This window comes from Oculina patagonica, chromosome 4 (genome assembly GCF_052425735.1).
Source record: "Oculina patagonica isolate OP01 chromosome 4, crgOcupat, whole genome shotgun sequence".
NCBI classification, from domain to species: domain Eukaryota; kingdom Metazoa; phylum Cnidaria; class Anthozoa; order Scleractinia; family Oculinidae; genus Oculina; species Oculina patagonica.
The window spans coordinates 60,051,668-60,078,443 of NC_135761.1; the positions used below are offsets into that span (position 1 = coordinate 60,051,668).

The 26,776-nt window shown below is 39.8% G+C and overlaps 1 protein-coding gene across 1 annotated transcript; it reads right to left on the minus strand.

Moving 5' to 3' along the window:
* Positions 1 to 297: 297 nt before the first annotated feature.
* LOC144648023 (DBH-like monooxygenase protein 1 homolog) lies at positions 298 to 24,983 on the minus strand. The gene is made up of 14 exons (XM_078507675.1): positions 24,697 to 24,983; positions 20,721 to 20,867; positions 19,543 to 19,713; positions 11,855 to 11,938; positions 9,830 to 10,012; positions 7,968 to 8,070; positions 6,452 to 6,615; positions 5,749 to 5,824; positions 5,149 to 5,234; positions 4,251 to 4,289; positions 3,386 to 3,445; positions 2,387 to 2,511; positions 1,313 to 1,466; positions 298 to 486 (listed from the first exon to the last, which is right to left on the minus strand). The coding sequence occupies exons 1-14, from the start codon at positions 24,979 to 24,981 to the stop codon at positions 298 to 300; spliced, it is 1,866 nt and encodes a 621-aa protein (XP_078363801.1). The 5' UTR covers positions 24,982 to 24,983.
* Positions 24,984 to 26,776: the final 1,793 nt, after the last annotated feature.

The window sequence follows — 26,776 nt, forward strand, 5'->3', positions numbered from 1 at the left end:
TATGAGGGAGCTCACGAGTAGTTCTGCTAAGGTACGAATCAAGGAGAGTAGGATGCTCTAGAATATAGAAGTCGAGCTGATAAAGGGGCCAGATATATGAGAACTAGCATAACATTAACCACATTAATTATGAAAACATATTTGGTTTATTAACGAACGAAGATTGTGTGTACAGTATTTTCTTTTCAACATGATTACAGAATCTGATGATTGTATTAATTGTTCGTGATCGTCTTTTTTCATATCTCAGTAAATTGTCTTCAAATCAAATTATATGACATGTCCTGTTCGATGGCTTTACTGGGCGAAAATTCCAATCGCAGCAAACAACATCCCAAAGAGCAGTGCAAAAGCGACACGCGAGTGGCGTTCACTTGCGGCATTGACAGTTGGCACAGGGGCGGTTGTATCAGAACAGTCCTTTTTAGGCGGCAGGGGCTCAGTGATTTCCGGTATCGGCACAGTCAAATTAGTGTTCTTTGTGTCCTGTTAAAATGAAGAAAAAAATACTATTTTAATACGTCGAAACGTTAGTACAATGTTACGTTTGGCAAAAAAGGAACATTCGAAGAGCGACATAATCTCAATTATCTCATCAAAAGCAAAATGTTGTAGTCCCCACTTCATCGCTGTTTTTTTTTAACAAGCGACAGCTACAAGTTTCTGTTCACCGGTTTGGCCTTAACAATGCAAAAAAATCGCTGACAACAGCACCTAGCTATAAAAAAATCGCATTGGACGAACCCTATAAAACGAGCCCCGGTATAACAATTTTAACGAAAAAATGTCAACAATCGAGTGAAGTTGAATGCGAAACAGATCAACAAAAAAGACAACAAAGTTGAAAATCCTTTAATCCTATAAATTAAATCAATCTGTTAGTTCGCTATTTGCCTTTCAATTCTGTACATCGGAAATTCGAAAACGTTTTTGTTTCTTACATTTTTAACCAACTAGAGAGCGTCTTTAAAGATTTCAATCATATTAGTTTGTCATGTCAATAGACATAATACGCTTCCAAAGTGCAATATAGTTGCATTTAGCCTAGGTAGACAAATAAAGTAAAGTAAAGTAAATCAGCAGGGATTTGCTAAAGCAAATGCAGAAGAAAAAACAAGAAAGATTTAATGCTGCTCGACGTTTCGGAGTCACCGTGACTCCATTATCAAGATTATCTTTCTTGTTTTTGTTCGTAAGTTAATTATTAACAAAGTTAATTACTAGGTAAGTAACTATCAACCAAAAATCAACAACTGGAATGTGTTTATAAGAAGCCCAGATGATTTTTTACTTTAGTATTTCTAATACTCACAGCAACGGTCGTCAAGTTGAGGAGGCCACATACGGGAAACACGTCTTTAACGTCATCTTTGTATTTCATGAAGTCTTTGGCCATCTTATCCGTCCAGTCGATCTCCATACCGACAAGTGGATTGTGGTTGGGGTTAGTTACGTTTACATCATCACTATAAAAAAAAAAACGAGATTACTAAATGAGATCGAGAATCAGTAGACTACCACTAACGGATGACTTAAATTTGCTCGTGTTAAGGGAACTCGGAGTGGAAAAAGAAAAATTACTGACTCAGAGCTTTTTTGTCAAGGTTAAAGGAAATTGGCCGTAAAAGCCAGGTAGACGTAATAAGGGATTTAACTGTACTGGTAAAAACCCAAGGAAAGAATCCCGTAAAGCTCCCAAAGTAGTAACCTCCCCCCTAAGAAAAGCAGAAGCGAACCTGAGAGTAGTGACACTTTCCGATAGTGAAGACCTCGAAATGTTACTTGTTATGCGAAACTATGCAATTTCTAACAAGATGTATCCTTTTCATCCTCTATAAAGAAAACCTTCCTAGACGATTTTTGATATATGATTTAGCTGCCCGCAAGTAGCGACTCCCGGGAGGGGCGGGGATGCTCGTTCTTAAAGAGACAAATCTGGGCGTGGCTCAATAGAATTTATATTTGTACATTTCTTCGTGTGCAACCCTAAACGAAAACATGACAGTTAAAAATATTGCCATTTCGCTCAGTAGCGACTCCCCGATAGTTTTCGACCTTTGAAAGTGGCGACTGGAAGTGGCTGCTAATATCAAGACCTCCTTAGCAAAGGTTGCACCATTTTCAGTGAATCGTTTGGTACCTTACTTGTTGTACTTGTTGTCATATGTTCCTATCAAATTTCATGTCAAAGTCTGAATAAAGCACATGGCAAAACAAAAACCACTGACTCCGTTTAAATCGTGCAGATGAACTATCACTTAGAGAGGAAAAGTTATCGATACTCTCAGTAAATTATTCAGAAACATTATCCCTCGAGCCTGGATATCATTAAAATCTATATTTTATGGTCTTAGTTGGTGTAATATGGCATTTATATAATACTCACAAGTATTTCTCGATGAGTTTGTAAGTTGGTTCGAATGCTTGACTTTGGCATCGCCTGACATTTAGTATGCGAGGATAATAGAACATGAAGTTCAAACACATCTCGTCTCTTGAGGAAATACCACCCTAAATGTGCATAGGAAATGTATTGATTAGTGCAGGTATGTTTAACTGCTATTTTAAGTTACATATTACTTTCAAAACTACCGTGTGTAACTCGGCACAAAAGTAATTTTCACGTCTCGGAATAGCAAAGTTAAAAATGAAAGAAAACAAACCCCAATTTGAAAATAGCGCGATTTAAATGGACCATATATTTGTATTCTCGATATCGGACTGGAACTTGCTTGCTCAAACAAGCGTGAAAAGATTCCCCGCTTTAGCCTCCATTGCAAGCTAGTTACAGTTCAATATCGTGAATACGAACTTGGTCTATTCAATTGTCCCAAATTATTAAAATCAATGCAACTAAAAGCTTGTTTAATTCATATTAAGAATAGATGAGTAAGTGAACTTTGACATAAACACAAACGAACGAAGATTGAGCTTAATCATCGTGCGTTTTTTTTAAATCGTTTTTTTTAAATCGTTTTTTTTAAATCGTTTATTACTTTCAAAACTACCGTGTGTAACTCGGCACAAAAGTAATTTTCACGTCTCGGAATAGCAAAGTTAAAAATGAAAGAAAACAAACCCCAATTTGAAAATAGCGCGATTTAAATGGACCATATATTTGTATTCTCGATATCGGACTGGAACTTGCTTGCTCAAACAAGCGTGAAAAGATTCCCCGCTTTAGCCTCCATTGCAAGCTAGTTACAGTTCAATATCGTGAATACGAACTTGGTCTATTCAATTGTCCCAAATTATTAAAATCAATGCAACTAAAAGCTTGTTTAATTCATATTAAGAATAGATGAGTAAGTGAACTTTGACATAAACACAAACGAACGAAGATTGAGCTTAATCATCGTGCGTTTTTTTTAAATCGTTTTTTTACCTTGACCAACTTGGTCCTATCCATGGTATCGTACTTGCAGTAGTGGATCAGTTCGTCTCTCTAAACAAGAATAACATAATCAATTGTTATGTGTATGGATCTACACAGGACAAAATCCAGGATGCGAGGAACGAACGAACGAACACGAATTAACCGACTTATTAGTCTTAACTGTTTTTTTTTATGTCAAAGCACTGAGCAAGAGGTCTTCAGCCTTTTACTGCGCCCCTGAATTACATCCAAACTCTGCTCAATCAACAGTTATTTTCGCTGCCGTCAATCATGCTAGAGGACCTCTCGTCTCAGGAAACAGTTCTAAGTACTTCAACGGCCGGATTAACGGATTCAAAATTCAGCTCACTTCTGTGGGTTGTGATGTAGCTAGATTTCAACCCATTTTGTTTGTTTCTTTCTATCAAAGTTTGCTGATTGCCTTAGTCATAGTCTTAGTAATTAGTACCGGAAATTATCATTGACGGTAGTGAAAAACGCAATCTTTAGTTATAAATAATAAAGATGGTAAATTTTAAGCTCGGTAATAAATAATGAAGATGAAGTATTCAACATGACACGAGCATGGGACAAAGAAAAATTCTGAGTCCCCGACGGGGATCGAACCCATGGCCTCCCAGATACCGGTTGGGCGCTCTAACCAACTGAGCTACGAGAGACTCGTTGTGAGCTGGGCCATTTTACTAGGTTGATAAGTGATACGCGTCCTGCATACTGCTAGGATCAGCAATGTCGAATTCATCAAGTTTGTAGTGAATAATAGTAGTTATGTTTGAACTTCAGTGTTCGCCTGTTTCTGAAAGGCGCAGTAAAACATTACATTACAAGTAACATTACAATTGGTTATACTCACCGGCTGAATATTGATTTCTTTCCTGAGAACTTGAATGTCCTAAAAAAAGTGATTATAGTATCGTTGACTAAACAAAGATTGAGGGTGGGCGTGTGTGTGTGGTTGGACTGGAAAATATTGAGTTCGGGAAAAATTGCCTTTTCAACGACTTGCTTTTTTCTATCACAGACCGAGCCAATCAGAGAAAGAGTAGACACAAATTACCCCGACTCTCCGTTTCCATGCTCATTCAAATCTTTTCATTGCTCGAGAGACAGCTGTTAAATCCTACACTGATGACGTAACTCTATAGAGTTGCGTAGTGTGTCCGATTGGTTGTGAATTGCGCGCAAAAATTCAAAACCAAACAACAACCAATAAGAGGCATTTTAGGGATCTCTAAAAATCTACGTGGGAGGCGCAGTGGCCTAATGGTTAGCGCGCCGGACTTCGGAGCAGACGTTGCGGGTTCGAGCTCTGGCCTAACCTGCGATCAGGCGTTATTTTTCTCGCGGTGGTGTAGTCAAGCCTGATCGCAGGTTAGCTCTGGCCGGGGTCTCTGTGTTGTGTTCTTGGGCAAGACACTTTTCTTTCATAGTGCATCTCTCCGCCCAGGTGTATAATTGGGTACCAGCGAAATAATGCTGCGGGTACCCTGCGATGGAGAGACTTTAAAAAGCTACGTTATCTCTCTTGCATTTACTCGGGCTAAATTAAAGTTAATAAAATTCCCATTTAGATTACGAGACCTATAGTTTCAACCATCCGCAGTAATGTTCTAAGCATGGACTAGCCAGGAAAAAAATCAACAGTGGAGGGCACAATAATTTTTTTCTAATATAATGCATTTGAGAGATCTTTTCTTCGTAAGCTTTCAATGCATACGTTTTCGTTATTCAGAAATACTAAACGACCATACCTGGAAGTTGAAGTCGTAGTTGTTATCGCGACCAATTTCTGGAAGTTCTTTCCCATTACGGACATGTTTAGTCCAGATAGCACGACCTAAGGAAGAAATAGAAATAAAAAAGGAACACCTAAGTAATTGATAGCAACGTCAAGTCTAAGTAACCCGATTAGATGAGTCCTGGGTTTATATTTTAAACCTAAACAGTCCTTTGAACAAATGATTTGTTCAAAGTACTGTTTCGGTTGGCACACTATCGTAAGTGGAGGTGGATTCGGAAGGAATTTCGCGTTTTAAAAATAATTGGGTTTTAAGACAAGTTCTACAATTGGGGTGGGGTGGAGGGGGTGCTTATGAACGAAAGAAGATACCATCTTCTTGAATTGAAGGAGCACGAGCTTACACTGCGGGGGGTGGGTTACTGTCGAAGGGAAGCTTACGACTGGGATTGAGTGGGGCTCATTTTTAGGGGTAGGGTCTGAGTATCAGAATTTTACGTTGCTGCGGTAAATCGAAGATATTATCGAAGATATTATGATCGCTACTTGGCATTCTTTACAGTTTTTACTTTTTTGTCTCTTGTTGTTAAACTGAATTTTTAAATTGACTTACCAGCCAAGTGAGTATGAAGTAAAGCAGCAAATACATTGATTCCTCCACCAGGCAAAGACGTTGATTTCAAAATGGACTAAAAATAATAAGATGCAAATTATTAAGCATATACTCGTGATAAAAGTCTAAATATAACGCACCTAAAGTATCGTATCGAGAATCCCATGATAGAAATTTGTTCGAACTGGTTGACACCAGTTTTTTTTCATTCCAGGATTCAGTGTATAAAGGTGGCCTCTCAATGCAAGCTATAACCTGAGAGTGGGTCCCACTTTTAACGCAAAAATATGCACCGGTGACTACATGCCCTCGGACTTTACAAAGATTAAAGTACCTGTTGGTGTTTGACAATTGTCAGTTTAAGAAAACAGTACAACGAAACAAAAACAACCAGAGAAAGTTCACTAAACCTACATCATAATATTATATGACATGGCGTGACCTACGAAACATTTTAAATTGGGCCGAGCTAGTCGAGGCAAACGAATAGCACACACTTTTTGCGGCTTACCAGCGCGTAAAAATAAGATATCATCCCCCAACTGCAATTTAAAACACGACAACATTGACAACATTGAAAAGGGAGGGAGAAAACGAAATGTGCTGCGGTACCCGTATTGGAGGAGATTTGGCCAAGTGTCTTGACAGTTTTGTCCAAGATTGTAGATGAAGCGCTCTGTTGAAAACTTGCTTCAACACTTACGTTTGTACATTTTTCGGTGCAGTAGCCAACAGACATCCAGTCTTTCTGTTTAGGAGGAATAATGTGCCATTCATCTGTCTTAACTCCCGCTGCTAAACAGCCACTGTCATACTTTCGAAGCTTGTCGGTGTAGTAAATGCGGACGCCAGAGCTGTCAACTTGGCCTAATTGAGCAAAATAATAGACAATTAAAGAACAATATTTTTCTTAAACAGTTGAATCCTGCTATCTCCGTCTTTCAAGGGAAATTAATAAAAAAAAATACGAGAAAGCTGAAAGTTCGAACTAGCTTGTAGTATACAACTGAATAACAAACAAACTAACAAACACAAAAACAATTCCAAGGAAAATAAGAGATAACCGAGTTCGAGATAATTTAAGCCAGTTTTCCGATGTTCAAAGTTTCTTTCAAATTCAAGTACTGTATCTCTTAAAATAAGGTAGGAAAAAAACAAAAGATGTTATAATAAACTGAAAATAACCAATGATGCTCAGGACTGAGAGGATTTTGTCGGATTACCGACAAAAACTTGAAAAAAATGGGGGAGATCTCAAAGGACTGTTCGAGGCCTGCGTTTTTTTTTTCGCGCCAAAAACGCAGGCCTCGAACAAACGGACTATACGAATTGAATTCCTACTGTTTAAACCCTTTTTAAACGGATTCTGTAAATAAAGCAGAAACTGAACATTTTCCATATGTAGATATGTACGAAAACAAAAGCTAAGTGCATTTTTAGGGCCTGTTTACATGGAGGAGAGGGTGCCCCGGCTAACCGAGTTACCCGGCTAGAAGGGATGAAACATAGCCCGCCTTTACATGCAGAATTCACAGCCCTTCTTCCCGAGTTGAGACAACGTCATTGAAGCTTGTCACAGCGTGGGAAAACCATGTAGCTCCAAATAATTGAAGAAAAATATGACTTATTACAAAATAATTAAGGCTAGCCGTCTTCAAGCCTATTTTATTTTGATTTACAAGCTCTTAGAAGTTTAACACGTCCATTTATGGGGGAATTCATGATCAATCAAAAGTCAACAGTCTTTGTCCGCCAATTTGAAATTAAATTTGTTGTTTCGTGAGTTAGGATAATCGTTCCTAAGAAAATTTAAAATTAATTAGCTGTTGCTCAAAGAAAAACTTTCCAGCCTACAAATAAAACTAATTTGATCTAATTTTGGTCAAAGAGCACTATTTGAGTCCAGAATTTCTACATTTTATGCCATAAACCTCAAATATAATTTAAGAACATGAGCGAAGACTTATCCCGGCAAGCCGGGATAGCCCGGGCATAACCGTTTACATGGCAAAAAGCTATCCCACCTAGAAGGGTGCCCCTAGACCGAGTGCCCCGGCAAGACGGGTTTCCCGTCTTACATGTAAACGCTTCGATGCCTTTTCTAAAAAAAACGTATGAAAAGTTGGCTTGCCCAGGGTAGCTCGGTAAGCCGGGGCAACCAGTTAAAACCTGTTTCCTTGAAATTTGCAAGTTAGCTCTAGCACGTGGGTTATAATTACCTGCAACATTTTCTGGATTATCATAATGCATTTCTAGCAGAAAATTCCTGGGTGTATCGCTTGTTCCGAGTGGGAATCCAGCATGGGGTGGATAATAAAACGCCTGGGGATAAAGTAGAATATTAGATAAAATATAGTCAGACAAAAAGGCTTCAACTAATTGTTATACAAACTGCGAGCTCTTCCCCTTGCCTTGAAAAGTTTTGCTGCACATTTGAAAACCATGAACAATCACACATGCAAGCGCGAGAGAGAAACTCTACTGGGTATGGCTATGTTTGGGTTTCCGTTGTATATAGATATCAAATAAGTAGGAAGAGAAGAACACGAAAATTAACTTCTCTTTGCTTCTTGTTGTGATTTCGGACGGATATTATGGAACGGAAGGATTTGTATCAACATGAAGACCTAAAATTGCGTTTCTAGCATGAGTTCCTTATTCTATACCCAGAAACTTTCTTTTTACTTCTAGCTCCGGCAGTGTGGGCCGCTTGGCTCGTGGCTTCTCCTTAGGTCGTGTTCACATGCACTTAGTTCCCGAGCACTGGTACATGAGCACCGGCAAGAAATATATAGCATCGTGTATACTGTTGACACACAGAAAACCAAAGTAACCAAGTTCCATTAACTGTCCGAACTCGACCTTGTACCGTGCGCGAATTATGGCGTGGGTACTTAAAAAGAAAAATAGTATGTTCACATTAGTGCCCAGCGAGAATCGTGCTCGGGCACCGTGCCCAGGCACCAAGTGTGAACACAGCCTCAAATGAAGCGTACTAGGCCGGCGATAATCTATAGTATGAAGAATTGCTACTTCTTTAGCCTGCAAACAGGAGTATAGATCGAAAAAAAATTACAGGCGGAGTAAGCCGAGCACCGCCTGGGTAGAACACGTTTGTTTGTTTTTATTATTATTTCGCGCTGAAACCCAGAAGGCAGCCTGCCACAGTATACTTCTTCCCTATATGGAATGCTATTCCTTGACAGTTAGCCGCCAACACTCTTGATATGGTTCCCTAACAATACACCTAGCCCATCTTTAAAGAGTTGAGTGTCTTGCCCAGTAATAGAAGACAACGATTCCGGTCTGCGCTCCAACACGGACCTATTTAACTTGCAAAAAGCTAGAAAAAAAAATCTGGAAGGTAAAGCTATAGCAGTAAATTAAAATAAGGCATAGTAACTAGTGGTAACCACAGGTTAGAAAGTGCGGGCCTTGACGCACTTAGTACTGGTAGGCAGTGTCGATAAATAAATGATAAAATGGACAAAAGACAATTATTCCGAGTAACGCGTCACGCAAGGATGCAAGTTTTTATCCTTTCCTATTGCCACGAACCGACCAAAGTTTTTTTTTGATTGACGGTTTTGGGAAGTGTAATCGAGCACGCGGTGTGAATTGAGATGTAATTTTTCTCATTCGGTAAACTCGCTATGTTGTCAGTGTTATAACGAATTTCTCGATAATAACCGTTGTTGGAATCATTTGCTTTGCCGTGGTTTATCTGTGATACAATCACAGCAAATTTTCTCAAAAGCAACAACTATAAAACAACGTCTTCCATGTGACAGAAGCCTAGATCTTATGTGACAAACTGTTGAGAGATTGACTCATTTTTCGCATTCTTATCGTTCTTGGAGAACAGATCTTTCTCTTCCGGTCTTACGACAAACTGTCGTGATTGACACATTTTTCGCATTCCGATCGTTCTTAGTGGAAGAGCAAAATTTTCAACTTCCGCTTTCTGTTCGCTCTTTATTAACGTGGCGCGCACGCGTAAAATGCAATCCGCTGGTCACTGTCAAGATAAGGGTTGCGGGCCTCTCTTGGGCCCGCAATAAGGCATAATAATACTTCTTACCTCTCCTCCTACAGCCCAAGCAGCGACTAAACTTGCATCTCGACACTTTGCATACGGCATGTTGGCCATATCTTTACAGTCGGTCCCCTGATCGTAGTCGCTTTCGACAAAGTTGCCCTCACATTCGTATAGTAGAAAGTGATGAACGAAACCTTCGTTTCCTTTTTGTATGATAGGCTCGAACTGAAATAGTAATAAAGGCAATCGGTAATCAAATGATACAGAAAAGATGGGTGAGGAGACAATGTACGTGTAAATTAAAATAAGTGAAGCTTCATTTTCCGGAGCTTGAAAAGGTTTTTTTTTTACTTCTCAAACTCATTAATTATTCATATTATTATTAGCCTACCAGAACGCCCCATTCTGGTCAGGTGGATGATCTGAGTTTAGAAACCCAATGAAAAACGAGTTGAAAACCACACGTGTTTGGAAATGATTTTAAACCCGTGTGCAAAATGTTTCTTAATCTGCATATTCATAAAGCAACACAACAACAACGTTTAAAAAATCGCTTTTCCGATGCAGACAATAAATTTCACCATCAAACATTTCATTACGAAACTTACACACATTTCTTATTTGTTAGTGAATCGAACAGTCATTCAAGTCCACAAAATAAAAAGGGCTTACTGAGAATTGACTGCTTTCTCGTTCGATGCTATCTCTTCTTTAGGTTTACTTTCTTTGAAGAAGCCACGTGGTTCCAACGTTAGCACTTTCAACGTCCACCACTCTATACCGTTCCAAAAAAAGCCGCCCATTTGCAGAGGCTACACTTTGGAACCGGGCCCTTTCTGTGCAAAACTCTCCTTGTCTAAATCTATTTGCCACGGCAAAGCAAAGTTCTAAGCAGAGCGTTCGTTTCGATCAAACAACCAACGAAGCGGGAGATATACAATCAATAATTATTACAGAAAGTTGTGAAAATCTAACAAGTGGGTGTCAGATAGCCTTGACAAAGCCAACAATTGGATAACCTAGCAAGTATGTGACATTAGTATGTGACATGATCGAGTTCCATTGTAAAAATATAACAAACGAAAACAAACCTGTCCGAATAGGCACTGCTAATAACATAGAAAAAATATCTAATTTTCTTTGTTGGAAAAGTAGTTTCAAAAACTCGTGCTTCGGGTTTCACCAGGTTTCCAAACGCTCGAAAACAATAAAAACACTCGGCCTGCGGCCTCGTGGTTTCAAAAGTTTTCTCGCATTTGGAAACCTGATGAAACCCTCGCACTCGTTTTTGAAATAGTACATCTTGAATTAAATAGAAACGTATTTAAAAAGTAAAATGGGTCTACTTTACCTCCTAAAATGGCTTAGGAACTGCGTTTTAACAATCATTTCCTTTTACCGTGTCCTACAAAACTGTATCAGGTCTTATCTGCGTTACCTCCCCCACCCCTACTAGCCCGCGCCGTAAACTAAAACCCTTACTAACCCGGGTAAGATTACGTCTGCAACTCAGGCACCCCCCCCCCCCCACTCCCCTTAAATGTACTGCTTAAGGTTAATCACTGTTACAGTTTTTTTGGATATGAATAATTAAACAGAAATAAAATTACACAGTCTCCTACATCTACACAAGCTGATTGAATAACTAAATTAATCTCCGCCACCCTTACCCCCTCGCCCTGTCTCTCAGGGCGTATCCATTCCCACCCCCCCCCCCCCTCCTTTCCTCTCGCCCTGTCCACAAATGTCTCTTGAATAGAGCTTGGTATGTATACAGTCAACTCTCTCTTAACGGACACCTCTTTTAGACGGACACCTGGTGATGGTCCCGTCTTTGCCGTTTTTCAGTCATTTACTTTAACTTAACTCCCTATAAAACGGACACTTCTCTAAGACGGACAGTTGGAGCCGGTCCCGAAGGTGTCCGTTTTAGAGAGAGTTGACTGTACTGGTCAAGACAAAGGATACAATTGTATTCATACTACGTCATACAAAAATAACTGATAGATAATAAAGAAGCGCTATTGGGCACTGTGGAAACAGCGCTATGATTGTAATTTCTTTTACCTTTGTTATGTGATGTTTTTTCGTTAGCTCAGGACCTTTGATCAGAGAACACCAGTAGGTTGTCTCTTTTGAAGGGATTGTTACCTACGAAGCAAGAAATCTAGGTAAATAGAAGCAGGGTACTGCATGCATGTAAGCATACCAACAATAAGGTATTAACCACAAAAACGCAACCATTAAGGAAACTTAAACGAGCGGTCCGAACGGACAGTGTAGTGTTTGAGAGAGTTGTCACGTGACTCGTCACCAGTCGAGCTTGTATGTCTGGCAATTGTCAGACGAGACACGTCTGTCATGTTATTTGAGAACATGATCTGTCTAAAGAAGAATTTCACCCAACACGTTAACAGCGGTTTTTCATATCTTGCAGTAAATAAGGGAGGTAGTTAATGGCATCACTTATCAGACTATTGATTTTTTTAAAAAAAAACTTAAGCACATCACCTCAGTGACTAAAGAAGGTAGCTTACTTACTGAAAATAATTCGAGTCATCCTGCCACGTTCTTTAATAACGTGATCTGTCTAAAGAAGAATTTCCCCCAACACATTGAAAACGGTTTATCAGATCTTGCAGTGACTTAGGGAGGTAGCTAGTTAAATGGCATCATTTAGCAAACTATAAATTTTGTTAAAAAAAAACTTAAGCACATCACCTCAGTGACTAAAGAAGGTAGCTTTTGTACGGAAAATAATTAGAGTCAGCCTCGTGACATTCTTCAATAATGATGTCCGTATGAACTTGCTACCAGGCTGACGTCTCAGCAAGCTCAAATTTTAATCACTCACTGCTAGCTAGCTCTCTCCTCCGCAGAGGCTTCTTTAGTGAGCGAAGGCGAAAAACACGGGGGAAAGAAGGGGAAAAACACAGTGTCCCCCGCGCGCTTTCGTTTCGTTTCTCTCCAGGCTCCGCGCGCTTACTTTTCACCTCTCCCCATTTCCCAGCCCGTACGAAACACGAAAGAGGCCTCTGCGGAGGAGAGAGGCTAGCTAGTGTGACGTTAATCCTTTATAAGTTTTAAATGTCCTCTCATTTTACTTCCGGTATCTCCGGAATTCAATCTGCTTGCGCGATTACTCACGTGAATCTGTTGCCATCTCACTGAGTTGGGCACTAACTATAAGTTTTTTAACAGTTTATTTTGGTGCAGTACATTTATCTTATGTTGCGATGACCTTTTTCCCTATTAACTGCCCAGAGCTCAAATATTAATCTCTTACTGCTAGCTTGCGTGACGTGTATCCTTTATAAGTTTTACATGTCCTCTCATTTTACTGCCGGTATCTCCGGAATCCACTTAGAAGTCTTACATCAAGTATTTTGTTTGCGTTATTACTCGCATGAATCTGTTACCATCTCACGGAGTTGTACACTGGCTGTTAGTTTTTTATCAGTTTATTTTGGTGAAGTACATTTATCTTATGTTGCGAGTACCTTTTTTCCCTCAATTAATTTCCCGGAGCGCGTTCGAGCCTTGTCGCGAATTTTTTAACCCATTGCTTTAGAACATTCGTGGACAATAACAAGCCAGTTCCAGTCTAATTTGCATATGTATGTCTACGTGCTTGTTCCACTTGACCGCGCAATTAACTGTTTACGTCTGGCGTAGCGGAATTCGCTTCCCCACTAAACTAACTGCATTAGTGTAGTGTACAAACACTACACTAAATCAAAGGTCTCTATGAGACTACGACTATTTTGCTATGGTCTATCTGTTGGCTGTCAATTGTGGTATGGAGTAGTGTTTTGCTAAAGGGTGAAAGACGCTTTTCATGTTGTTTAGGAGTGGAAGTCTTGAAAATAACTTAGCTTACCTGAATACTTTACACTTCCACATCACATTCTAAATTAAAACTGAAACCTAGAAGTCAACAACGCGCTGTTTACAAAACTCAACCGCAAATTAAGGAGCCAAAGAAAACCCAATCGAAAACACATTGAATATACTGTAGTACTCGTGTCGCGTATACGCTTATTCCGGCCTACTAAAGCAAACAAACAGTTCAGCGGTTCAATACATTCTTCATATATACCCACACCGAAAAGAAATCCCTAGAATTGAGAACGCGAATAAATGATTATTTACTCGTGTTTAGCGAGACTAACGCAATCGATTGTCGCGAATGTGAAAGACTTGTAAAAGTACAAATTTGCGTTCTTAATCGTTTTAGGTTAAATATTAGCGCTCCTTTAGTGTGTTAGACGCTTGTACCAGTCCAAACTTGCGTTCTTACGTTCTTGGTTACATATTAGCGTCGCTTTAGTCTGTGAACGACTTATACATTGCCTTCAAGTGTTGGCTGACGCTTTGTTCACCCACACAGAAAAGAACTCCCTTGAATTGAGAACGCGAATGATTATTTACTCGTGTTTAGCGTGACTAACGCAATCGATTGTCGCGAAAACAAATCCTTTAGGTTAAATATTAGCGCGACTTATACGTTGCCTTCAAGTGTTGACTGACGCATTGTTCACCCACACCGAAAAGAAATCCCTTGAATTGAGAACGCGAATAAATGATTATTCACTCGTGTTAAGCGTGACTAACGCAATCGATTGTCGCGAAAATATCTGATTTGAGATACTCACGCATAAAAATAATTGTTATATAACGTTTATACATGTGACAAGTCACGTTTTTAACACGAGATAGCAAGTGTTGACGCAATACTAATGAGATACCCTTTCATCACCCACAGCGGCTAATGGAGTTCAAGTCTAATTTCCGGTCCAAAAATATCGCACGTAGACAAAAACAATTGTTATCATGGCGGGTGTTGAGCGCAGGTTGAGCGGAATGAAGTAGAAAGCGAGTTCTTCTAGGTTTTAGAAAATCTCTCAAGAGTTTTGTTCACAAAACATTTAAAGACGAACAAAGGGAGTGTATTCGACGAATAGTTTGTGAAAGAAAAGATGATTTGGCGGTGCTTCCGATGGGATTCGGTAAGAGCGTGATCTATCACCAGTGGTGTCGAAGAGTATTACATCACACCACCAAAGACGCCAGACGATCGTGCCAGTGACGAAAACTACGACCTTTAAATGACTGACCTGAGCCTTACACAAAATCAGCCTTTGCAGAAATCAAATTTTAAAAACCATCCGATCAGCTCGTAATGTGAGTCTTATGCGTATTTTTCTCGTCTTTTGCCCGATAAAATGTGCGAAACATTCATTTTTCCGTGCTACGGCGGAATTTTAAAATAAATAAATATTATCGCTGAAAAGGGTTTCTTGAAAGTTGGGACAAGCATGTTGCCTCATCCTCGGTGTAAGAAGAACGCGAATAAATGATTATTTACTCGTGTTTAGCGAGACTAACGCAATCGATTGTCGCGAATGTGAAAGACTTGTAAAAGTACAAATTTGCATTCTTAATCGTTTTAGGTTAAATATTAGCGCTCCTTTAGTGTGTTAGACGCTTGTACCAGTCCAAACTTGCGTTCTTACGTTCTTGGTTACATATTAGCGTCGCTTTAGTCTGTGAACGACTTATACATTGCCTTCAAGTGTTGGCTGACGCTTTGTTCACCCACACCGAAAAGAACTCCCTTGAATTGAGAACGCGAATGATTATTTACTCGTGTTTAGCGTGACTAACGCAATCGATTGTCGCGAAAACAAATCCTTTAGGTTAAATATTAGCGCGACTTATACGTTGCCTTCAAGTGTTGACTGACGCATTGTTCACCCACACCGAAAAGAAATCCCTTGAATTGAGAACGCGAATAAATGATTATTCACTCGTGTTAAGCGTGACTAACGCAATCGATTGTCGCGAAAACAAATCCTTAGTTGTGTCATATCGGATTTGAGATACTCACGCATAAAAATAATTGTTATATAACGTTTATACATGTGACAAGTCACGTTTTTAACACGAGATAGCAAGTGTTGACGCAATACTAATGAGATACCCTTTCATCACCCACAGCGGCTAATGGAGTTCAAGTCTAATAGCGTCGCGCACAAATTCTAAAAATAGATTTGGTCTCATGAGACCCCCCGCGTGACTCAGACAAACATTGCAGTCGGCCATAAGCGAATGTATGCAAGAGAGCGTCAATACTAGACTGTCCACAGCCTCTCGATTTTTCAACGCAAAAAAGCAAACAAAGCGAGCGCGCGGGGGGGGAGGGGGGCGGGAAGCGAGCAAAAGAAAAAATAGAGAGGCTGTAGACATCTTTGAATAAAAGTGGAAGTATTAGACTCCTCCCCTTGTCATCGCCTTGTAATTTACAACTCCACCTCTTGACCTTTCAATTAAATCGGGCCAATTAAATTTGAGTGGTAAAGTGTCATTTTACAATACAACTACACGTGTGGTGACAACAACACGTGAGTTTTTATTTCGGTGTTGAGGATGTCGTCTGAGACGACCTTTTCAACCCCCCAAAAACCTGCAGAAAGAGGCAGAAAGCCGAAATCAAGCGGTCCCTCCGATTTTTGCAGAATACGCGGGTGCTCATTCCCGATTCGCTTGGGGAACTTCGGCAAGACATCGTACATCTCTACGGAAAATTTATTTGTCGAGCCAAAACGCGAAAGTGTTTTACGGCGAAAGTTGGCAGACGTCTTGGTCGATTTTGGAATTGCAGTGCAAGAAGACGAATTTCGTTCTAGTAGAGTGTGTTCATCTTGTGCATCTGAAGCTAAGCTTGACTTGCAGCAAGCAATGTTGAATTTATAAAGAAATCTCTAGCGCGTAGAATCTCCTACAACAAGGCAAGTTGATCGTGACGAGCGATTCAAAAGAATGTCACGTTCGCCTCACACGTCTTCGGCGAGGCACAAGTTATGCCGGCCAAGTGATTCGCCAAAAGTTATGCCGCAAAAGTAATGCCGGCCAAATAATTTAATTTGATCATTCATCATAATGCTTTTTAGCGGCGAAACAACAAGAACAACAACATTCCCATCTTCTTGCAGTTGTTTCGCCGTAGCATACAGCTGGTAGTTAAGGCTTTTCCCGAAGCCAGTCGGTAAAATTCCAGCTACGTCCTTCGAACAAAGAAGGTGGCGAACAGCCTCTTTCTGCTCGTCTTTGAGCGACGAAACGTTTGAAAATTTCTCCAACGAGCATTCCAATAATCGATCCATCGCAAATCACAGCATGTCAACAATGATGATAAACTCGAGCAAACCGCAAGACGCCGCCTGCAAGCAATCATGATCGGACGTTGTCAAGGCGATGACACTTTTGCCGCCCTTCAACCAATGGGAATTTTCCGTTTCTGGAGAAACGGGAAATTCAATATTTCCAAAGATGTCTACAGCCCCTCTATTTTTTTCGCTCCCCGCCCCCCACCCCCTTGCTTCTTCCGTTTTGCGCTGACGTCCAGTTCTCTCGCCGTTCTCACCGCGCGCTCATCGATCGAAAAAACACGAAAAAATAGAGGGCTGTGGACAGTCTACGTCAATACGTGAAGAAAACATGTGAAAAGATAGGTAAATCGGAGTGTATGCTTTCTCAAAGGGTGAAGAATGGTTAGTACAAAGCACTGCTGTCATGGTGAGTGCAAAACCGACTCAAGGTATCCTGAACATTGGCCAAAATCGCTCTTAGAGCTGGAGGAATCGGGGAAGAAAGTCTTCATTCCATTCGGCTTACGGTACGAATTGCGAAACGAAACGGTACTTTACGAAATGGTACTTAGCGAAACGGTACTGAGGTAAAAATAGTGCAAAAATATTGAATGGGGCAAATAAACATTGATTGCAAAACAGGTATAAGTCATGATAAGTCGACCCAGGTTTGCGTGAAGGATAAATGTGATGCCTGCTTTTATTTTTGAACATGAATCAAAAATGCAAAACGTGAATCAGGGTGAATGAAAGTAACATCAAAAATCAGGAATAAAGACGCCTGTAAAAGCACTACTCTCACTTTAGTCATCCGAAAATGAAGGAAGCGAAATCTTTCTGCTGCCAAGGATTTCTTATCTTTATTATAGTGCATGAATGTACGCCGCCCGGCGCGCCAGTTTGTAAATAAAGGTCGCGATGGTCACGTTTGTCATGCTTTCTTGTTATGTGTAGTCATGAAAACGACGAATAAAAGTTTCACAGAGATTCATGAATTTATGGCATTTATTTGCGGGGAATGTGTTATCTTTCGGGCGACAAACGCCGACAACTGTGATTATGCAAATGACTGCTATACCGTTCAGCTACATTTTTGCCGATAAGAATTATTTCGAGCCGATCAAAATAGCTATTTTAGGTCAATTCTAAATTTGACGCTAGGTTCGTGATTAGTGTTTAGTAATACGATTTTTACGGCTCGATAGTACTAAGTAGTCCAGCCTTTATACATTCCGTAACACGTTTCACAATTAAGGTCGTCACGAAGGGTTGTCGTTTTCTGCTTAATTTTAGCCCTCTGCACTTCAGCCATCGTTTTAACTGATCCACAGTATAGTTCTCTGCTTCACTTTCAAATTTCGAGCCAGGAACGCCATCATCTTGCGTGAGAACGGCTAAAGACCGAAGCGAAGTGCTCGCGAGCGACATAATTTCTTCATATCGCTCTTGTAGTTTGTCTGAGTCAAGTGGGGGGTCTCAATTTTGGTGACGTCATTTGTGCGCGACGCTATTTCCGGTCCAAAAATATCGCACGTAGACAAAAACAATTGTTATCATGGCGGGTGTTGAGCGCAGGTTGAGCGGAATGAAGTAGAAAGCGAGTTCTTCTAGGTTTTAGAAAATCTCTCAAGAGTTTTGTTCACAAAACATTTAAAGACGAACAAAGGGAGTGTATTCGACGAATAGTTTGTGAAAGAAAAGATAATTTCGTTCTTAATCATTTTAGGTTAAATATTAGCGCCCGGCTTCAGTGAGTGAGACGCTTGTACTAGTACAACGCTTTAGACTGTGAAACACTGAACCACTCACATTCTCGATTAGTTGTGTCATATCTCATTTGAGGTACTCACGCATAAAAATAACTGTTATATAACGTTTATACATGTGACAAGTCACGTTTTTAACACGAGATCGCAATTGTTGACGCAATACTAATGAGAGACCCTTTCATCACCTACAGCGGAATATGTGACAAGTCACGTCTTTAACACGAGATCGGAAGTGTTGACGCAATAATAATAAGAGACCCTTTCATCGCCCACTAAGCGGAAAGAACTCCCTTGAGAAATTAAAAAAGTCCCTTGAGAGTAGACAAGAATGTTCCAAATTTTGCCCACATCACTCCTAATCTCCTACTTCTGCTTGTAAACAAGCAACATAGTCGAAAAAACGGGTCGTGAGTCATTTGATCCCTCTTGGAACTCAAGCCGAAAAAGCCGTCTGCTCTCGCAGGCTAACGGAAATCGAGCCAGAAGAAATCGAGCCAGAAGAATCGAGCCTTTTATTTCAATCGAGTCACGTTAAGGATGGTGTTAAGAAAATTATTCCAAAGCCAAAATCAAGAACGGTATCTATTTTAAGGGTTGCGCGCGTGTTCCTGATATATCAATAAGCATTATCAATGACCAGTACTGAAGCTAGACTTGCTCTAAGTTGACCTCGTATAAATGGATGAGAGCCAAAAGCGATCGATAGCGAGCATGGTCGCGAAGCGAGAAAAAAAAATTAAAAGGACTTTGAGAAAGTCTATACTGAAGCATTCACACATGAGTTTTTGTACATAATAGAACACGATCTGTATCTAGTAATTGTGTTATTTCTTACGTTCTTTGTAGTCATAGCGTACTCAGTCCAGCCAGTCTCGTTAATGTCTCTTTTATCCATGCTGTTGAGCAATAGGATGGTCCGTTGGCCTCTGAACGCGTGATGTTTTATCTCCGTTTCTGATGCGGGGTCTTCAGGATGATAGGCGAATACGACTTTTGTAGCTCCTACCTGTAATTAAAGAACGGACACCAGTTAGTCCCCCTGACAACCTGGAGTGCTCTTGCGTGAGAGTCAACTGTCTGTTGGTGTTCCAAAAATAATTTTCTTCCTTTTATAAATTACTATAAATTTCACTCAAATTTACGTGGAGCCCCCCCCCCCCCCCCCCCCTTAAGACTTCAAGTTGATCACTGACAGGTTCAAACAACTGACAAGACATATAAGTTCTTGCAAAAAAAAAAACGATAGGACAAAAAGTGGAGTTTGATTTCCCCACCATGCCCACCCCCCACAACTCCCAACCAAGAAAGACAAACCATTGCCCGGAATCCACCCCTTCATTACAAAGAAAATATTGGTTCACATAGCCTTTGCTATCAGGTTCTACCGATCTCCTGTATGGTGGAAACAGTTTATATGTAGAAATGATAGTTTGTATGTAGAAATTATGAAATCATGAAATGATGGCTCGAATGGAAATGGATTGCAATTTGAAAACGTTAGGCAACGTTTTCAAGTCGTTTCCGCGCCTTAAATAAAATCGATATTTATAGCTGAAGTTTGATTTCTATCCCCAAATATAATATTCCGTTAAATGTTCAAACACAATACCTACCACCTAAACGTATTTATTTGATTAAGCGCCCTGGGCGCTTATTAAATTCTTGGACCTTGAGAGTGGGCGCTTATTCGAGGTGGGCGCTTATTAAATTTTCACTATTTTTAGCAAGAAGTACGCTTATTTTGCCAGAAAACAATAAATAACAACAAAACGTGAAGATGTCCTTTAACTGTTCATTGAAAGTTTCTTCGGGGTAGTTTTTTAGTTGTATTTACTCAATTTCACTTTTCGTGCACTTCAGTTTTTCAGGGGGTGGGGTGGGCGCTTATTCGACGCCGGGCGCTTATTAACTTTTACTTCCTACAGGGTGGGCGCTTAATCGAATTTCAGAACAGCTTAGACCAAAAAACTGCGAAAACCCTGGAACATAGCGATACTTAATATAATTTCTCACCTCAAGTTTTATGTCACGTGGGTCGCACGTGTCAAACTTTCTTTTAAACTTCAGCACAGTTTTCCCGCCACTTTCTTGGAATCCTGTCAGTTCGTAGTCTTGTTGTTCGTCGATTGGTGGAAGTGCTTTCTTGTCTGCGAAACGATCCTGCAACAAGAGAGAAAAAAAGTAGTAAAGAGCAAATAGAAAAATGTAAGTAGCAAACTATATGAATTGTCTTCTCCTGAACGCGACACAATGAATAGTTTTGAAAATGAGACAATCAAGCCAGAGCGTAAGGTTACCTGGAGTGTCAACCTTTGAATTTATGGTCTCTTTTAGTTTACAGCATTTTTTTCCGATAATTAGAGCAGGTCTGTAACGTACATTTTGCCGGGACCTTTAGTGACCTACAGTGGCAGTTATAAATTCCCGATCATGACTAATACACCACACGAGTACTACGAGTAACATACGGGTAACATACGAGTAACACACGAAACATACGGGCACATACGGGTACATACAGGTAACATACGAGTAACATACGGATACATACGAGTAACATACGGATGCATACGAGTAACATACCAGTTCCTTTTCATTTCACTTTATTTTATTTTTCATTTTTATTTTATGCTCCCCCAACCCCCCCCCCCCCCCTCCCGTCAAAAAGGTTGCGTGACGAGCCCAAAGGACAAAACGTATTGAAGACGTATAAACAGGTATAAAGAATTTGAAATATTATAAGATCAATAGCTCATCTTCTTGAATTCACTTACATACGATCTTAACATAAGGACACATACGGGTTCATACCAGTTCCTATTTCATTTCACTTTATTTTATTTTGTTTTTTTATTTTTCATTTTTTTGCTCCTTGTCCTTTAGGTTCGTCGCGCAATCTTTTTTGGAGGGGAGAGCGATGGAGGAAACACGTTACATCTAATGACCAATAATTGATTTTTTCGATTATTATACTCGTATGTTACCTGTATGTACCCGTTATTGCCCGTATGTTTTGTTGACTTGTGTTGCATAAAATAAAAATGAAAAATAAAATAAAATAAAATGAAGTGAAATGAAATAGGAACTGGTATGCACCCGTATGTATCCGTATGTTACTCGTATGTATCCGTATGTTACTCGTATGTTACCTGAATGTAACCGTATGCACCCGTATGTTCCGTGTGTTACTCGTATGTTACCCGTATGTTACTCGTGGTACTAATTCCCCCCTCCCCTCTCATTCGCCCGCCCCACGTTAAGACATATTGCACAAATATTTTAGCGCTCGTTGTTCTTGGTGGAACGCGTGACGAGCTCAAAGAAAGTTTGAATGGGGGGTGGGGCTCTACACGGGCGCGAGACGCGCGCTGCGTCCGCAGTAATATCCAGGCATAACTAATCGATGACATCAATGACATCAATGAAATCAATGAGTAATCAATGAGTAATCGATGGGTAATCAGTTGATTAGTCATTGATTATTGCCGATGATCAATGAGTAATCGATGACTAATCGATAGGCCACAAAATTTTTGGTCATCGATTAGTCATCGATTGCATCGATCAGTCATCGATTCCATCGATTAGTCATTGATTGCATTGATTACTCATCGATATAGTCTCGTGGTTGAATACCGGAACTTGTAAAAGTATAACACGCTATAACAATCTAACAATATCATGGTAACACGTGAAAAAAGTACAGAAAGTAAAAGTGCTTGCAGCTGTTCCGGTGCGTAATGTAAGTGCTTATGATGGCTGTCTCCCTAAGCCGAAGCAGTTTTACTTTGCTGACAAACATCCACCGACCAAAATCTATAACCCACGTAGTCGATTATTGTCTTCGTACTTGTTAGTTTCATTTCCAGACTGGTTGGTTTTCCTGTTCAATTGTTTTGTTATTAGATAAAGAGTTGGGTAAAGTGAAATATTGAAATATCATCTGTATTTGTACTTAGCCCTTCGCGTCTTGATATGCCAGAAGGTTATTTGACCTTTTGTGAGGGCGTAATTTCGTCAACAAGAATGCCAGTTATAAAGCAAAATATGACTAACATAGAGAAAAAAAAAAAAACACAAAAAATGGTACAAGAAAGAAAGGAAAGTGTCTCTTTTGTGTGCAGTATGATAGTTGATAAGTAATTGATGGGTCATCGATGAGTAATCAATAACATCAATAGGTAATCAATTACATCAATGAGTAATCGATGTCATCGATGAGTAATCGATAGGCCACAAAATTTTTGGGCTTCGATTGCTCATCGATTACTCATTGATCATCGCCAATAATCAATGACTAATCAACTGATTACCCATCGATTACTCATTGATTACCAATTGATGTCATTGATCATCGATTAGTTATGCCTGGTAATATTCATCTCGATGTAAGTGCAAATTTTGAAAGTCTTTTTTGTGAAAGCAACCTGCGATAGCTCATCTTTAGCCTGCGTAGCAGAGCGCCGTAGTTTCGAGCGCGCGTATGGGAAACGCTAAAGGCGCGAGGGGGCCATGCACGGCCTTCTCGCGATCGCGCACTCTTTTAAAAGCGTTAAAAAACGTACACAGACGCCTGCTACGCAGGCTAGCTCATTGTGGAAAGGCAATTCTGACAGAAAGTGTTTCGCCGAAGTGTTTCGCATTTTAATTTGTGGCAGTCTTCATATTACTAAAAGAAGCTGAGCGAAGATTACTCAGACTAACGCATAATAATTTTTTTAGAACTTTCTTTTGTAAAATATCGTGTGCTAATCTAAACCGTCCTATTCGGTCTAGACATAAGAATAAATTGGAAAATTTTCCTGGCCCTTGAATAAATGAGACAGCGTGACAGCGTGACAAAAGTTGTCAGTAAAAAAATACAAATTTAAAATGAAGAAAGTAAACGTTATTTATCCCAGTTTCTCTTATAAAAAAAAGCATTTGTATGAACCTATGAGTAACATATGGGTACATAAGAATTAGGATTTTACATGCCAGCGGATAACACGTATGTTACTCACATGTCATTAACGTTACGAAGTATGTGACTGCCCTATTTTCTCCTGTGGTGCGCGCACCCTACCTACTTTCTTCAAAACGGAGAAATTATTTATAAATATTGTTTCTATCCTGTTTTATAGGCCATGCTCTATTCATGTTTTCTATTCATGCGCCTGCTAAACTAAATTTTGCTCATACTCTCTAAACTACAAAAAGTACTCAGACCCGAATAAATGAATTTTTGGATTAGCAAAGGTGTGATCTTTGTTTCCGCTATATCGATCAATTTTGAGACTAATTAAACTCGGTTCCAGAGAAAAACCTTGCGTTCAATTTTTTCCTCAGCCGTGTTTATTGAAATGCGTCTAAATTAAAGACTTCGTTATGTTTCCTACAGCCGTACAAACTGATATTCAAAATGCCACGGAAAATTCTCCAGAAAAAGTACATTCCAGAAAAGCTGCGACCCGGGATATGAAAGTCTACGAAACGTCGTGAAAAGCTCCCTGGGTAATGGGGCTGGTAAAATTAAGCCGCAATTACAGAATTTAACAACTAGTTCGACGAATTTAAAAGAAAAAAAGCAATAAATTCCTGAGGATCATGAAACAGCCATAGAAATAACGTCCTAAAGAAAAGTCTTACCAAACTTACAACAGCAAAATGACAAGCTATTGTTCTTCAGCAAAGTGAAGAACAATACCGCAAATGTGTTGAATCTCTGGTTTACATCAAGACATATTCGCCTAGATTTTTCTAAACTGGTACATGTATCCTTCTGTGGAAATCTTAAATTTGGTTCAACGTTGTTGTTAATGTCGCAATTTAAGATCGTTCAAATGGTGAAATAGATGGAAAACAATTTGGATGCTGTACAAATACAATAAATACCTATGTCGCTTTGAACGCCACGAGGATGATTAAACAATGAGGTGGAACGCCTATTCTACCAAGCTATTTTTAAATACGATTTCTTAATCAGAACGGTGTGCTAGATCCTTCTTACCTTAAGATATCCCTTGTTATCTTTGACCCAGCCTATCACAACATCGCTACCGATCATTTGTCCAGAGCCGGTGGAAAATCCAAATCCTACCCATCCAGTGGTCTCCGCCACTACAGCGAAAGAAACGGTTTCTGCGTCCCAATCAACAGTCCAAAACAACTTCATCTTCTCTTCTGGATCCAGAACAGCATGGTGGGCGTACTCCGAGGAAAGATCGTGATGATCAGCGGAGACAGTCGAATAGAAGGCTGAGAGGCACAAGAGAAGAACTAACGAGACCGCCATCTTCGATGTCCTTTGCAGACTGGACTGCAAACACGTGCTATTTGTCCAGACTGTACCAGGTACTTTGAGCAAACAGTTATTTGATAGCTATTGCATAATAACAGCGAAGCGCGTGAGTGACGTCACGACTCAGACAAGACTCAGACAAACAAACCGAAAGTGTGGACGATTTTCTTAAAACACTTTCTAAAACAGCCGGTGTTCCTAAAACACTTTCATGAAACAAAAACTTCGCCTAAATTTCTTCTTTTCCATCAGAACACGCTGATGTTTTCTGAGCCTCGTGGGGGCTACTGATTCATTGGCATTCTATTTTTAGACCGCGCGCGCTTCGCTATTCATTTTGATCCTCTGGGGGCTGTGAAAGGTGGGGGCGAGCGCGAAAAAATAGGGACTGCTCGTAGTCTAGATCAATAGGGCATTTATAATATAAAAGGTCACTATCTCCATCCAAAATAATGCAGGGCAAAAATTTAAATTCGAAAGAGAGAAAAACAACCTCCGAAATCACAAACAGGAAGCCCAAAAATATACAAAAAATTCGCAGAGGTTGATAATGAAAAGTAGTCCCCTCCCCACGAAAAAAAAGGTACCCTTTCCTCATCCTCGTTAGTTTTATTAATATCCTCGTCAATTTTATTACAATTCTTTGTTAGATTTTAGCAGTGGGATCAAGAAGAGCCACCTAGTGGAAGATCCCACTGTAAATTCCCATTTATTATTTATTTATTTTTTATTTTTATCTTACACTGTTTCTATAAAAATAACTCGTGTCAGAAATGTAAAAAAAAAAATACAAAACAACTTCGGACAAACTTATGACAAAGGGACGGACCATTATTCTTTTGGAGGGGGGTATAAAAAAATATTGAAAAAATTGATTGTATGGCCTAAAAAGACAAAATAAATTGCTTGCAAACACGAATCGAAATGTATATAAAAATAGTTTGCGTTTGGAAAAATATGTTTGCAGAGGTGCATAAATTAAAGAAAAATGTTTGCGGAGGAATTTTTTCATCCCCCCCCCCCCCTTCCGGAAAATAATGGCCCGTCCCTCGAACTGACGGTCCAGGAACGCGAAAAAAATCACCACACACGAGTCGATTAACATTTGATTCATCTTTACTGAAATAATTAGAAGAAAATTCATTATTTAGAAATGTAATTTTCAGAGCTTTATTCATAACGCTCATAGATTTCAAAATATTTCTTTTGTTTGTCTTACGTGAACAATTATTAACCACGAGCACATAGGGTAGTCTGCCTGTGCTGTAAAGCAGGACCAGAAAGCCCGGGGGGTACTCCCATAAATTTCGGATAGGGGTGTGCCGCCAAGGTTCTTAAACCCTGACCCTATTTAAGGATAAAGAAAGCGAAAATTGATACCCTTTTAAGGGCCCAAAACCGAAAAAGGACACCCTATTCGAGGGGAACAGAAGCGTTCCGTGACGAGCCAAATAACGGCTAACCGCGCACGGCAAGACACAAATCTTTATAAAATCGCTTTTCTAATACCTGAACAGAAAATTCAGTTTTAAGATATCTTTTTATCGTTTAGCTGGGCGTTTATTTTAGCTAATAGAATTTAGGTACTCTATCTAAGGATCACACCGGGAACACATTGCCAAAAGGAGCAAAAATGATACCCTATTTAAGGACCGAGAACCTCAAAAACCATACCCTATCGGGCGGCACATACCTATATAGGCCACATATGGGAGTATCCCCCCCCCCCCCCGGGCCAGAAAGCGTCACAGCTCATCAAGATTGGTAGAGGTGGATAAGATCTGATTCC

Bases quoted from the DNA above. Each gene is read 5' to 3' on its own strand.
- LOC144648023 (XM_078507675.1), bottom strand. From the start codon at position 24,981: ATGGCGGTCTCGTTAGTTCTTCTCTTGTGCCTCTCAGCCTTCTATTCG. The intron at 19,714-20,720 runs GTGAGAAATTAT...CTTTAATTACAG, and splicing joins CACGTGACATAAAACTTGAG to GTAGGAGCTACAAAAGTCGT. The intron at 11,939-19,542 runs GTAAGAAATAAC...CTTGCTTCGTAG, and splicing joins ACGCTATGACTACAAAGAAC to GTAACAATCCCTTCAAAAGA.